Raw genomic sequence first — 13,521 nt, forward strand, 5'->3', positions numbered from 1 at the left:
TGGTATCTCCCATTGCTGTACATTAGAAGAAACAGGTCTCAAAACATAGAACTATAACACTATATTGTCTATAGCTGCACTGTACAATATAGTGGCCATCAACCACATGTGGCATGTTAAATTAAGATCAATTAAAATTAAATAAAACAAAAAACTCAGTTTCTCCATCATATTAGCCACATTTCAAGTTCTCAATAGTCCCATGGGGGTATTGGCTACCATTTTGGATAGTGCAGATGTAGACTATTTCCATCATTGTAGACAGTTCTCTTGGGTGCTCTGTCTACAGTATGAAGCTAAATATTGAAAAGAAGACAAAAAAGGCTGCAGATATTTAACCTGTTATGAGGTTGTTGGAAGCCCTGAAGCTTACTAAATTATTGCAATAAGACATACGTAAACTCTTCAGTAATAGGATTCTGAGACCATGTGCTTTATTGTCAACAACATGTCTGTAGTTGCCCACTATGAAATTTTCTCTGAAGTATAATCTTATGATTTTGGAACCTGAAGACCTGGGTGCAAGTTCCAGTCCTGCTGCTTGCTAAGAATGTGATCTATGATTATACACCTAACTTCTCTGAACTTCCATTTTCTCATCTGAAAATTAGGATAATAGTTATTTTGCCAACTCTGTGTGATTTTTGTAGTATGTTATATTAAGGTGTATTTCAGAATTAATTAATAGGTGACCTTTTTATATTTAAAAGTTTACATTTCTTTAAATCTTGCTTTTTATTGTTTCTTCTAAAGTAACATAATTTTTATTCTGATTTTATTTTTATATTAGAAGTATCCATGTCTAATTACATTAATAGAGACGATTTTGAGTAATGAGAAAAGTATAATAACTTCCTTCCCAAACAGGTACACCTATGGATTAGAGAGTGCTAATGACAGCATTCTACTGAAGAATCTTCCACTTCAGGCCTAGTGAATGAGGTATATATATTTTTGAACTTTAATGTAATAAATTTCAATCTGTAGTGTTATAGCAATTTTAGCACCTATTACACAATGTGACTCACTTTTATTAGACATAATCAGGCAAACCATGAAGCTGAGTGCTGAAACCATAAATAAGATTTGACTCTAATACTTGTATCCATCTCCATAATCAAAGAGTAATCTCCATATGTGTGCAGTTTAGTCAGTTTTTTTTTTTTTTTTGGTAGAACATCTTAAGAGAAACTTTTTTTTCTTTTTTTGCGGTACGCAGGCCTCTCACTGTTGTGGCCTCTCCCGTTGCGGAGCACAGGCTCCGGACGCGCAGGCTCAGCGGCCATGGCTCACGAGCCCAGCCGCTCCGCGGCATGTGGGAACTTCCTGGACTGGGGCACGAACCCATGTCCCCTGCATCGGCAGGTGGACTCTCAACCACTACGCCACCAGGGAAGCCCCGAGAGAAACATTTTTATTAAGACCCTTAAGTTTTAATATAACAGATTTTCAATATTGAGATCTATATAATAATTGTAAAATTTCTATATTAATTCCTGAATCATTTCACTTACTTGTAGGAAAGGCAATCTCTAATTGTACAATAAAATGCTAATGTTGAGGGGATATAAGTAGTTAAATAATGGCAATTTTTAAACTCTTCTATTTTTTCTACTTAAAAGAAAATATGTCTATTCTTATAATTGTTTGGTCTAAATTAAACAATATTTATTTCTCATATATGAAATTGAGACATGCATGTTCTAAGATTCATCATTTTAGCCTATTTTAACCGTCACAGAAACTCTTCAAGGTAAGTGTTTATAACAAATGAGGTGACTGAAATGCAGAAAGTTTACTTTTCTGAAACTGGGTTTTCAATTCAAGCTCTATTCTGTATCTGTTGTCTTTCTTGTAATGAGGCCCAAAACAGAGTCCTAATTATAATATTGGTTATCTGGTTCTTACCCCACAATGAAGGTTTCTAATGTTTACATTGACTGAATTTTTTTTTTTTTTTTTTTTTGCGGTACGCGGGCCTCTCACTGTTGTGGCCTCTCCTGTTGCGGAGCGCAGGCTCCGGATGTGCAGGCTCAGCGGCCACGGCTCACGGGCCCAGCCGCTTCGCGGCATGTGGGATCCTCCCGGACCGGGGCACGAACCCGTGTCCCCTGCATCGGCAGGCGGACTCAACCACTGTGCCACCAGGGAAGCCCATGACTGAATTTTTTATTAGCCCTTTTGGAAACCTATTTTATACTCTTTGTTAATGTGACACCAAATAAATATTTTTTGGAAACAACCTATGGACAGTGAATCCTTCCCAGAAGGCCTAAATATTCTCTGTTAAAGTAACCTGTAACTTTTTCTGGACTATGACACATTTTCTGTAGAATCTCATTTTATAATCCAGTTTTAGCTTGTGTTCTGTAATTGTCCATTCACTAATGATGTCTGTATCATAAAATTATAATTATGAAGTTAACATCTAAGTTTTAGCTTGACAGGGAGCTAATTATTATTTATGTGTAAATAATAGTGGAATAAAGAAAAATACAAACTAAACATAGATATCTATGGTAAAATGTTGCAATATATGCAGAGAGATAAGAAATATGACCTATTTGTTTCATTTACTGGAAACTACTAAATCAGTAAAAACCTTGGGAAATTTAGTTTTCTATAAAAATGATTTTACAAGTTTTCCGGGCCACTGACAATGTCTAAGGTGAACTTGCACATTCATTTTGAATGTATGACCCAAGTTGTTCCTTTGAACTCAGATTGTAGTAATGGGACGTCTACATGGAAGATTCATGCAACTGTAATGTGAAGCTGAAATGAATTTTAAAAGATTATCTATCCCTGTTCCCTTTTCTTCTCATTTTGGCTGGATCATTCTAGGTGCATAAAGGTTTAAGGCTATCAGAGAAGGAAGCTCACAGCCTTTTACTAACTCTAGTAAACTTTTATCTTGCTCTATGCTCTATTTTAAATTTATATCAGCCCTACTGGAGACAGCTCATAGGCGAATTATGAGAACAGTAGGAAAACTTGAAACTATATCAAATGAGGAGAGTTGGAGGAATTTTTAGCTAACTAGCAGCATAAGCAATTTCTTAAGCATTTGAACAGATGTGACAGAGAGAAGGAGAGGACTCTTGTCTTTTAAGAGTTACCTACGCTAATGGATAAAAATTGCAGAAAGACAGATTTCAGTGATATATTGAAAATAATTTTATAACAATCGTTGAGTGTTTTCCATATTTGAAGGTGATATTGTAGAAGGAATTAAAGCACTAAATTGGTGTTGGAAGATGGCTCCCATATTGTAGACAATACATTGAACCTCTGGGACCTTAATTTGTATGACCTAATAATTATGTCAGAGATGGAACTTAAAACCAGGTCTATTTGAAGTCCAATGAGTATGGCATTGCATCCAGTTTCTGATGCTCAGAATTTTAGTCAACCACCATCCCTTCATTTTTGCATAGGAGACAACTGAGTCCCAGACTGAGGTGAGAACTTGCCTAAATTTATGTAAACAAAGTTTATATTTGGGTGTGGCTCGTATAAGTGGCAAGTTATTAATATGAATTTATTTGCAAAGATGGGCTGAATTATAGATGGAAAATTCTCAAATATTGAAGTGAGAAGACCTGCAGAGGTCATGTGTCCCATGTAAAGCTCCCTTCTATAGCTTGCTTGACAAATGGTTATTTAGCTAGAGCTTAAAAACTCAACTTTGTGAATATTCCTTTTCATGTTTGACAGAGAGCATTGTTATATTGAACTGAATAACTGTCTTCTTTTCTGGTCCAACTTCTATACTTAGAAACAATAAAGAATAAATTTGCGGGCTTCCCTGGTGGTGCAGCGGTTAAGTCTCTGCCTGCCAATGCAGGGGACATGGGTTCAAGCCCTGGTCCCGAAAGATCCCACATGCCACAGAGCAGCTAAGCCCGTGAGCCACAACTACTGAAGCCCACGCACCTAGAACCCATGCTCTGCAACAAGAGAAGCCATGGCAATGAAAAGCCTGCGCACTGCAGCAAAGAGTAACCCCTGCTCGCTGCAACTAGAGAAAGCCTGAGCGCAGCAGCAAAGACCCAATGCAGCCAAAAGTAAATAAATGAAATAAGTATCTTCACTATGATTAACTGTTTGGGTTTTTGTTGTTTTTGTTGGTGTTTTTGTTCACTCAATTTATAGTTGAAAAAGTTAAGACTCAAGTAATAGAACAGAAGTACATATCTTGGGAAACTTTATTAGTTTTTGAATTATTCCTATGCAAAACAGAAATTAACTAACAGAAAGTGCACCAAGGGAAATTTAACTTCGTCAATTGTGAAGTAGGAGGTGAACAATGCTTCCTTTTTACCACCAGAGGTCTTCAAAAGATCTATAATAGCTACATTTCCTCCAACTGAGGAAGAAAAATCTCTAATGATGAAGCTGACAGAGTCTTAGCAAATAATATACTCAAGAACTTAAGTAATTATTAGAGTTCTCTAGCCTTAAGACTGAACATTTCCTCTAGGTAGAATTCAGTCCAAGAAAACAAAAACTAATAACCAAACCCTCAAATGCAGAACAATTAAAATGTATTATTTTATATTTTAGTTTGATTTATTGCTTAATCATCTTAGTTCCTGTTGGGGAACTTCTGATGCTAATTGCAATGATTAAAAACAATATTACATGATTATCAATATTACATGAAAGTGGAAACCCACTCTTATTTACATATGTTTAAGAATGTATTATATATTACAAATGTGAAAACATACTAATTTTGCTTTTCAATTTAAAGGTTAAGGGACAATGTGGCTTAATTCCTTTGACTTATCCTAAACCACTGGGAAGCAAAGCTAGGCAAAGATTTTTATATCAACTTAGAAAAACAGCTCCCTGTTTGGATTTTAAAAGAAAGAAAATGACTTTAGATGAACTAATGAATCCTGTAATATGCATAATAATTTGAGTAACTGTTGTCTAATTTCATTGGTACTTTGTATTTCTTATGGTGATTACTATTTAATTCAATATTTATTGAGAGCTTATTACATGCCTACCATTTTACTAGTGATGGCATATATAAAAATTGCAATCACACATGATCTTGTTCTCAAGAAATTCACAGCTTAGTGCAGGAAAATAGGCAAAGAATTACAATTCAACTTTATAAATGCCACATTAGAAAGATGATCATAAGGGCAATGAGAACCAAAAGGTGGGCACCTAACTCAGGGAGAATCAGAAGATTTCAATACATGAACTAGGTATTGAAAGATGAAAGGCAGTCATGTTGTCTAAAGTAGGGGGAAGGAGAGCAGTGCTTCATGGAAGAGAAAAAATATGAGCAGAGCAAAGTGAAGGCAGAAGAGAATATAACATATTAAAGAATGATGGGAAGTGGATGAAGACATATGTCTCGATCTGTAACCCAGGCTAAGCATTTTGCTTCCTACACATCAAATGAAATCGAGAAATACATCCCCTCGATTGTTTTATTTTGAGGGTAAAGAAAGGGCTAAGGTGAAAACATTCTTAATTGTTGTTTGCAATTTTAATCATTAACCATATAAAAATAAATAGAGGTTCCCTAATCAGTGTCCAAACAAAATTTAAAACATAAACTCACACAATGATCTGAAAAACAATTTAAAAGTTGTTCTTCTTTTTATATTCTAGCCCCCCATCTCCTGATTTTTGTTTTCTCATGAACTTTTTCATCTCCCCCTTCCCCCTTGCCATAGGTTGGCATGCTTCATTTTTTTTGTCTTTTGTTAAATCTAGTGAGACGGGGGCAGTGGAGAATGAGGCATGTCTGACTTGGAGGAGAGGGAACACTAGATACTGTGGGTGTGTTCAAGGAAATGTTTGTGTGTTTAATGTTTTTGTGAGGCAGGAAACAGGAAGCATAATAAAACCATTCAAAATAGAAAGAAAGCAATACATTTTAATTATAATTTATGGTCATAACAGTACTGCCCCAAAGGGACTTAATTCAACCATCCTGTTCACAGACATTGGACACAGCTGCTGTTGTCTTTGATTTTGATAGAGTACAACTGTTAAAGAAAATGCTGGATTCTAGAGTTTGAGGGTTTAGATTCCTGCTCTTTACTGGATTCAATACAAATCTCTCTATTTAAATTTGAATAGGAAACAAAACAGACCGGAAACTCCTAACCAGTCTCCTTGCCTTGCATTTAATCTTCCTCTGCCCAATTCGTTTGTTTCGTGGACTCCTTTTTGTTTCACTCCTGTGCAGGATCTCCACGAGACCTCTCATGATGGTTTGCTATCTATCTCCCGAGGCCCTTTCCTTTCCTGGCTCCGCTCTGCTCAAGTTGTACCAAATTTCTGTCATTTTCACATGTTGACATTTTAGGGAAGCTTCTGGGCTTTTGCACAAGTTGTTCCACAGCCTGGACATCATCTTTCTTTTCTCCCGTCCTGTCTATACAATAAGACAATGATGAACTGAAGAAACTACAGTATAACAAAAAGACTCCTTTCTTTTATAGTAGTTGTCTCTTCGCACATCAAATTCTTCCTAAACTATGAAGGGCAAGGCTCTTATGTTTTCACCATGATATCACCTGGCTTGGTGAGTATATTTGTGTTGAATAAATGAATGAAGGAAGAGCTGTAGGGAGATAAATGGATACTGAAATAATCACATAAATTATGGAACTATTTGGATCAATTTTTTAAAACTTGATAACAGGTTAATTTCAAATCATGGTGTTTCAATATAAATAATCTATGTATCATTTGCTTACTATTACCTTATGTTTTAATTTTTAAATACCAAAGAAATAGATTTCTCACACTTTTCCAAGGTAGTCTGTTATGGCATTTGAATACATATCTTCCCTACAATTTATTTAAGCCTCTTTGTTTCATCTTCGTGCTCTCACTTTTTCAAAGGGAAATATATTTTGTTATTTATTACTAGATTAAGCACCTGTTGAACAGAGAGTAATGGGTATCTCTGGCAACCTCTTGAGTCTTGTTAATGCTTGAGACAGGAAACAAAGGAAAAGATCCATTTTTCTCCTAATATGCTTCAAGCAATGAAAATGCATCAATACAGGTTTTACACGTTTGATCTCAACTGTCAATGCCTCTTTCCTGGGAAGCCACCTCTACTCATTTTGTTATTGGGGAACAGCAATGGGTGAATACTTGGACTAAACATTCCACAGAGAAGTTAAAGACCTCTGTGATGCTAATTTTCACTTCCAGACTTCGTTATAGAGACATACTTTCTTTTTAGTATCACTTTACTTATTAACCAGTATTTGTGAAGAATCTCACTTGTAGACTTTATGCATTTGGAATGTTGCTTTTGAATAAGGAGGCTGAAACCTTTGTATTAGCCAAACAGGAAGTTGGTGTGGTATCAGCCTCTTCTAGTTCTTCCTTTACACCTAACCTGGTATTTGATAAGGACACATTTAAACATGCTGCAGAAGCATTTAAACTTGGAAAAACATACCAGGAAGCACTGCAAGCAAATGAACCAGTACCATGTTGCACTTCATTGTTACTAAAGAAAAACTTTAAATTTGAACATCTTTCCTACTGTTTATACCATGATTTAATTTTTGAAAAATTTGCTACAAGTTGATTTTTAGCTATATGTCTGGAATTTGCAAACTGCTACTGGCACCACCGAATCCAGACTGTCCCTTGTTTTTGTCAATACACTTTATTAGAATACAGCCACTCTCATTTACTGTCTGTGGCTGCTTTTGTGCTATAACAGAATTGGGTAGTAGCGATAGAGTCTAAAATATTTATTGTCTTACTTTATCCAGAAAAAGTTTACTGACCCCTGATCGTAGTTTATGATACTTAGTACAATTTTCTTGGTTAGTATGATGTTATTTTTTACCACTTGTTCTTCTTGGGTAATGCTGTAGCAAGATTTATGTTATACATTAAAACTTTACAACATACATTAAAAAGTGGAGATATAAATTTGTGTGCATTGAATAGAAAATAGGTTAAAATATGTATAGGAATTTTTATAAGATAAAGGCAAAATTGATAAAAGATGAAATAAAGAAATTATGAGCAGAATGAATATAAATATCATTACAAATATCTATCTGTCAAATAACCTGTTTTTAAGAAGCTTTCTTACTCTGACATTGTTTACTATCCATTTCTCAGGAAAAAAAGTTTCTAATTAGAACAGACTTAATAGTACCTGGGAAAATTGATATACTTCATCTATTTTAGGACAGAGAAATTCTACCAAGGTCAATTAAGATAATTTCCCCTTCTTAAGCTCTAAGATTGTTATTTGTGTCATTTGTACTGCAGTTCCCAGTAATTAAAACAGCAGGTTACAGATGGGTTATTTTGGCATGGGCACACTCATTTTCTTGCCCTCAGGTTAGATGGACATTGTCTTCTGTAGGCACTGCCCATTGTCCCTCTGAAAGACTCCCTCAGATCGTCCTTGGACAAGAAAATCAGCCTAAATAGATCTCTTTTATTTGTCTCATAAGTCTTTCAAACAAACTGTATTAGTGACTGCCAACTGAGTTGTTCCAAACAGGAAAAACAATCTTATGCTTTTGATGTCAACCCGACATAAAGTTAAAAAGAAAGAGATTCTGTTATTTAAGAGAATATTTTAAATTTTATTTATTTATGGCTGTGTTGGGTCTTCGTTTCTGTGCGAGGGCTTTCTCTAGTTGTGGCAAGCGGGGGCCACTCTTCATCGTGGTGCGCGGGCCTCTCACTATCGCAGCCTCTCGTTGCACAGCACAGGCTCCAGACGCGCAGGCTCAGTAATTGTGGCTCACGGGCCCAGTTGTTCCGCGGCATGTGGGATCTTCCCAGACCAGGGCTCGAACCCATGTCCCCTGCATTGGCAGGCAGATTCTCAACCACTGCGCCACCAGGGAAGCCCCTAAGAGAAGATTTTAAAAGAGTTTCTGTGAAGTCCATATTTATCTGTAAACTTTTGTTTTTAGGTTGACAAAGAAATCACATTCCTCTGAATACTCTCTAGTTAATGTACTCCATAGCAATACCTGCCTAAAGAGTGGTAGTTAGGAAAAATTTAAGGAAGAAAGATGAAAGATGAGAAAGTTTCAAAACAATATACTCATATGTTTTGGGGATGGGAAGGCAGAATATCAGATGCCCATTTACTCACTTACTTAAGGTTGTGTGGAAATATCTTAATACATACTGCTTATGTCTCTTAGGTGATCTAATGTTTCTGCTCCTTTCCATAATCAGAAACCATTTCTTTTTTCTCCCCCCAGGCCATTGAGTAGAAACTCAAATGAGATTTTCCAACGCATGATGGAAAATTCTATTTTAAATCTTATGATTTCTATGTGTTAAATGTGTAGTTTAAATTACACATCAGTATGTTTGAGTTGTCACAAGTGCATGGCACTGACCCAAGTTCCTTTAGACAGGTTTCTTTGTTGAGAATTCCTGAAGTTCTAATTAATCGGCTGCCTTGGTTTTAGATGTTATATATAGGATGTTATATATAGAATATATAGGAATGTATTCCTCCTTTGAAACAAACACCCAATTGTGAGAAAAATCCTGTTTGTATCTAGAAAAGATGGGGAAATAGCCAGATCGATATATCTATGTCTCAAAATCAGAAGATTAGAATCAATGTAGTAATAAATACCTGGATGTTGTATGGTATTGTTTTGAGTAATAAAAGGGAGGGCAGTAGAAAAAATTTTTTGGTTTAGCTCTAAACTTATCAGTGTTTTGAAATTTAATTTCTTGAATTATTTTTGAAGAACTCAAGTTAGGCCTCATCTAAAGAGTTACCATTAATTTAGACTGGAGCCTAATGCAGCACGATGGAAAGCGCAGTATGCAGATATCAATTAGCACATATTGTGTCCACCCCCTTCCAGGTGTTCATATAATTAACTCCATGAGGTGGTTCAACATTTTTATCCCATTGCTACCTATCAAGGAACCAAGGCCTAGGAAGAGGGTGTAGTGTTTGCCCAAGGTCATGCAACTGAGAAATCATGGAGCCAGAACAGAAAGGCAGGTGCATCTGATTTCAAAGCCAATGCCTCTTCTGTCCTGTGTTGCCTTTTACAAGAATGTGTTATCAACATCTAGAAATCTTGCTTATAAAAATCCCCCCAGAGAGTTTAGAGCAGATACATATAAATTCATAGCTGGAATATATATTCTCTACATATACATAAGTAGATGAAAAGGAAATTTGCAAATATACTTCAAATTACCTTCAATAAACTTTCTACATGCAGCCTTTGGAAAAAGCAGGATCTACCATGTAACAGAAATTGTTGACTTTTAAAAGAGTATGGCATTTTCAACTCATATTCAGTGTGTTCTCCATCTGACCTCTGAATCCTTGTCTGTTGTATTTTCGCTTAACTTGCCTTTCTCCTTTTTAGAAAAACAATTTCCCTCTAATGGATTTTCTTTTAGGGTTGAAACTCAGTTCAATAGGAATCAGACTCTCAGAGCTGCAAGAGACCTTAAGGCAAAATTGAACCTCAACCATCATTTTACTGATGAGTAAAAAGCTGACAGTCAGTGAAGTGAAATGATTTATCTAATCTACAGGAGGGATCCAGGTCTCCTGATTCTCAACTCAGTGGAATTCTGTGACACACTGCTTCTTAATGAGATGCTCAGAGATCAAATAATTTTGGAGTTGATCGACCCTTTTTTTTTTTGGTATTTATTGACCAAGTTGATTTAAAGCCATCATTACTAATTCATTGTTTGAAATGTTATTTTTAATCTAAAGGCCATGGAAAATTGAAAGATGGCATATAATGTAGGAAAGTAGATATTATACTTCAATATAGGCTTTAAGCTGCCTTTCCAGCCTCACCTTTCACCCATTTTCCCCTGGTTTATTCTAGAATTTGTCATATACTTCATGCATCCATGATTTAGCCCCTTGTGCTACTGCATCTGGAATTCCCTTCCACATCTTGACTGTCTGGAGAAATTCTATTTATTTTTCCTTTTGCATATCTTAATATTAGCCACACCTTCCCTCGACCTTGGCAGAATTAATTTTCTACTTGTCTGTGCTATCATGTCAGTTTGTGCCTTTATTGTAGTATTTATCCTTATTTTATTGCCATTATTTCTTCACTTATCTTTCCTCCTCCAGACTGGAAGCTCCTTGAAGGCAAGATTTTGTTCTAATCACCTTAGTATGCTCATGACAACATAATGCTAGACACATAGTGGGAGCTGCAAATACATTTCTCTTGAATGAATTACTTGCAAATCACAGTCTTTCAAAGACAATGCCCTAAAAGAAAAAGTAAAAGTCTAAAAGTTAGGGCTGTACGTGAGGTCACTTGATCTGATAATTATCACGAATTTTGCTGTCATTCTTACAAGTTGAATCCTGTCTAGTCACAAGGTTTGAAGCTATTGCTTTATTTTCAGTGGTCTGTGCTTTCGGTTCCTTTTTATAGTAATAGAGATTTATATGTCCCCAATCATAATTTCTTGCTGGTTGTCATTATTGCTGATGACTTTAATTTAGCCATCTGTTGACTCAAGAATAAGCTTCTGACTGCTCCTTCTAATTTGATATAAGAAATTAAGTCAATGACAAGCATAAGTTACAGGCCTTTACATCACTTCAATTTTGGTAGAACTGAGGTTTAATATATTGCACACATACATAGAACAAATCTATTATAAATAAAATGTAACTGCTCATATTTATAGAATAAATTCACATACAAATGATTTGCAGAAAGATATGTTTTTCTCTTCACTATCAATAAGAATGAAAGAAAGCTGAACTTCAGCTGTAGGACATTAATTCAATAGATTGTATTTGTTTATTAGCACAAATGCATTCATCAATATACCCTTGCAACCCTAAGCATGATTAATAAGACACTGGGCTCCTGAAGATGGTGTCTTCTGGTCCATATATAGCGTTACATAATGCACAGCTGTTGGTGATTAATCACAGTTTGTAATGGCTAGTGAGTTCATTTCTTAGAAAAGAAAAAATGCAGGGTTTTTTTTTTGGTGTGTGTGTGATCTGAGTAAACAAATTTTGAACAAATGTAATGCTGATTTATCAGTTTCCAGTTCATTAATGGGGAGCTTTTACTTTCCCAACGATTGAAATCAGTGAAACATCTGTCAAATTATAGTTGCATAATCTATGAGTGAAACAATGCTTAGGTGGTATAAATGAGCTACTTCCTTAGAGATTCTCAAGTTGTGCAAGAGGCAGGTGCTCAAGTGTCCCAGAATTCAGGAATCTTTAAATGGAATATCTAATAGATCTGCTATTTTTCTTTGCCATTTCAGTGAGTACAAACATGATCTACCATTTCAATAGCCCTAGTGGAAACCAGATTGTGGACTTAGGTTTAATTTAACACTCCTTATCTTCACGCTACTTCACTGCCAGCACCCAGATTGTTATGTAATTGTGCATTACATATAGCTAAGTTAGAGGTATCCTACCTAAATGTTTTGATTAATATACTAATATTAATACTGTATTTCTTTCCTCTTTTTCTTAATGATGAAGTAGTTCTCTGACAAATCATCGCTTTTATTCAGGGGAAATGCATACCCTATAGTTAATTAAATGCTATTACAAAATGCATCATCTTCCAGTTAATTCAAGGAATCGTTACAGTCCTTTAGTAGAAATTTTATCCTCTGTTTTGAGAAAAGTTTCTGTGAGTGCCTGAAACAGGTTCCTGCTGATAACTGAAAATGTGTTTCTAAATGTTCCCAGCTTGCCAGGTTAGGGTGCCTAGGTCATTCAGTTCTTTCTTTCTAGCTACTTCTATTCACTGTGAAATTTTTTCCTGTAGAAAATGAGATGTTATGCTGCTTTCACTGAAACATCATATAACTCAAAGGAAACTAGTGCCATAGGATAGATTCCCCAAGGAACAGACCCTGAGCCTCTGAGATTTATGTGCAGGGGATTGCTCTGGGGAATACATAGTAAAAATGATTGAAGAGATGTTGAGCAGGTTAAGAACATGAGCTATGATGCAGTTGCAACATTGGCTTAGGACCATCTTACAGAAAGCCCTCCACCTGGGATGGCCCTTCAGAGTTTTGTGTTTTGAGGCAAGGAGCCAGATTTTACGCTCCCGTATCCATCAGCCATTGAATGCAGGCCACCTTTGGGGAGGGGGTTGATTTTGAGCCAACCTGCCCTTTTTGGCTGAGGGTGATTCCTGGAGAGAGATTAATCAGAGAGCTGTTGGCCACCAACATTCCAGGCAATGGATGAAATGAGTGTTTCAGTCCCGAGGAGGAGTTCTGGGCAGCACACTACAGTATCCACTATAATGAGATGCCTAACTTGGGTACCACATTTATAATGCCAGTTGTGAGTGATGATTAACTTGCATGTTGTATAGAACATTAAAACCATTTAAGTAAACTATGGGTTGTAAGCAGTGGATAACATCCGAATTATTCTATAGCATGGTTATCTTTAGATAACTTTAGAAATGCCAGCCTCTAATTTCCTGCTGAGACCCTAGGGAAGTTATAGTCAAGATTATCATT

At 36.0% G+C, this 13,521-nt stretch overlaps 1 protein-coding gene across 1 annotated transcript in view; it reads left to right on the plus strand.

Annotated features, from left to right (window-relative positions):
- The window catches only part of MRPS30 (mitochondrial ribosomal protein S30), a 59,654-nt gene extending 51,555 nt beyond the window's left edge, over nt 1-8,099 (plus strand). Inside the window, exons 6-7 of the mRNA XM_067030961.1 lie at nt 868-942; nt 6,221-8,099. Of these exons, the coding sequence (XP_066887062.1) occupies nt 868-934 (67 nt within the window). The 3' untranslated portion in view covers nt 935-942; nt 6,221-8,099. The remainder of the gene's footprint in view (nt 1-867; nt 943-6,220) is intronic.
- The last annotated feature ends 5,422 nt before the right edge of the window (nt 8,100-13,521 follow it).

This window comes from Kogia breviceps, chromosome 4, assembly GCF_026419965.1.
Source record: "Kogia breviceps isolate mKogBre1 chromosome 4, mKogBre1 haplotype 1, whole genome shotgun sequence".
NCBI lineage: Eukaryota > Metazoa > Chordata > Mammalia > Artiodactyla > Physeteridae > Kogia > Kogia breviceps.